Source organism: Sinocyclocheilus anshuiensis, unplaced genomic scaffold, assembly GCF_001515605.1.
Source record: "Sinocyclocheilus anshuiensis isolate Anshui unplaced genomic scaffold, SAMN03320099.WGS_v1.1 scaffold4148, whole genome shotgun sequence".
Taxonomy (NCBI): domain Eukaryota; kingdom Metazoa; phylum Chordata; class Actinopteri; order Cypriniformes; family Cyprinidae; genus Sinocyclocheilus; species Sinocyclocheilus anshuiensis.
Window position 1 is genome coordinate 30,224 of NW_015549868.1, and position 1,537 is coordinate 31,760.

Here is a 1,537-nt window from a genome sequence, read left to right on the forward strand (position 1 = left end):
ACACCTCCATATCTCCCCCACACACCTCCATGTCTCCACCACACCTTGCCATATCTGCCCCGCTTCCTGCCATGTCTCCCCTGTCACCTGCTATATCCGAAGAGCGAGTAGTGAATGCTTACTTCATGGAAAATACTGCTCCAAATATCCACACTTGTGTTCGTTCCACTTGACCATTTGGTTACTTACATGATGTATTTCCTGTATTTGGTCCAAGTGTTCAAATGGACATAAATGAATAACATCAGTGTATAATTCCTGTATTGGTATACACATATTAAGTTGTAATAGCAATATATATTTATTTCCCTCTTTTTTACATGGAGTGTATATCGATGTATTTTTTGTCTACTATACAGACATTTGGACATTGGTGACATAATGCGTTACCTGCAGTCAAGGGTGAGGCAGAGGGCTCTCCCTGCCAATCAAGTTAATGTCCTCCGTGGGGAGGAATTTGATTGTGCGGTGAGAGCTTTCAGTTGGTCCGCCTTTGATCCAGAGTCCAGGCTGGATTTGGTGTTCGTGGACGAGAGCGGAGTGGGCAAAGGGGCTGTTGATGAAGGTGGGCCGACAAGGGAGTTTTGTTGCCTCCTCATGGGCCAGCTTCAGCAGCACCATATTTTTGAAGGGCCTTCTGAGGCACGAGCTTTGGCTCTAGATAGTGTTGGTATGTTTGAATTGCACATAGTCATTTTAAATGTCACAATTTATGTATACTTTATTTAATTAGGCACTGGCCATCCTACTCTAACACTGAATACACAAATAAGTTGTAGTGCATCAAAACTTTCAATGTGACATGTTTTTCCTCTACAGCTCTGCACAATGGGGTGTATAGGCTTGCAGGACAAATGGTTGCAGTTTGCCTAATTCAAGGAGGGGTTTCTCCACACTTTTCTTCCCATCGTCGTTTCAGGCAAATCTGTGGCCTTCCATCCCTTCCACCTTCCATAGAAGAGGTGGCAGACCCAGAGTTCCAGGACAAATTGTGCAAGGCAAGTTGGTAGATGACTTTATACTGTAGTATCATTACAGTGTCAGAAAAGTTAGTAAAGCAGCAATGTACGGGTCTGTAAATATAACTTATGAAGAAGACTAACTCTTTAGAAAGGTTAAAGAGTTTCTAGGCACTGTACCTGGATTAAGGTGTGGGCCGGGCAAGATAATATTTTAATAGGTAATTATATTTATATTGATTGTGACTTTGAAAGTTTCTTATAACCTCAGACAGAAATTTCCTGTGAAATACTGTGAAATTGCTGTTTCACTTTCAGTTGTGTGCTTTTCATTCCTTCTCATACCAGATAGCAAGTGCTGTTACACTGGAGAATGCCAGAGAGGCAATCAGTGGAGCCACAGATGAGCTAACTGTTATGGGAGCTTTATGCTATTGCTACCTAAACTCCATGACCCAGAGAGATGAACTGATGACAGCTATTCTGGAGTTTTACACAGAGGGCCGTATTTATGCCGCACTCCAGCAGTAAGTACAACAATGTTTATGATTTTATAAATAAGGGGGGGGGGGGGGGGG

The 1,537-nt window shown here is 42.6% G+C and overlaps 1 protein-coding gene across 1 annotated transcript in view; it reads left to right on the forward strand.

The window, feature by feature from the left end:
• The first annotated feature begins 381 nt into the window (after positions 1-381).
• The window catches only part of LOC107660952 (G2/M phase-specific E3 ubiquitin-protein ligase-like), a 1,768-nt gene continuing 612 nt past the window's right edge, over positions 382-1,537 (forward strand). The window contains exons 1-3 of the mRNA XM_016450394.1: positions 382-565; positions 820-998; positions 1,278-1,486. Coding sequence (XP_016305880.1) covers positions 382-565; positions 820-998; positions 1,278-1,486 — 572 coding nt within the window. The remainder of the gene's footprint in view (positions 566-819; positions 999-1,277; positions 1,487-1,537) is intronic.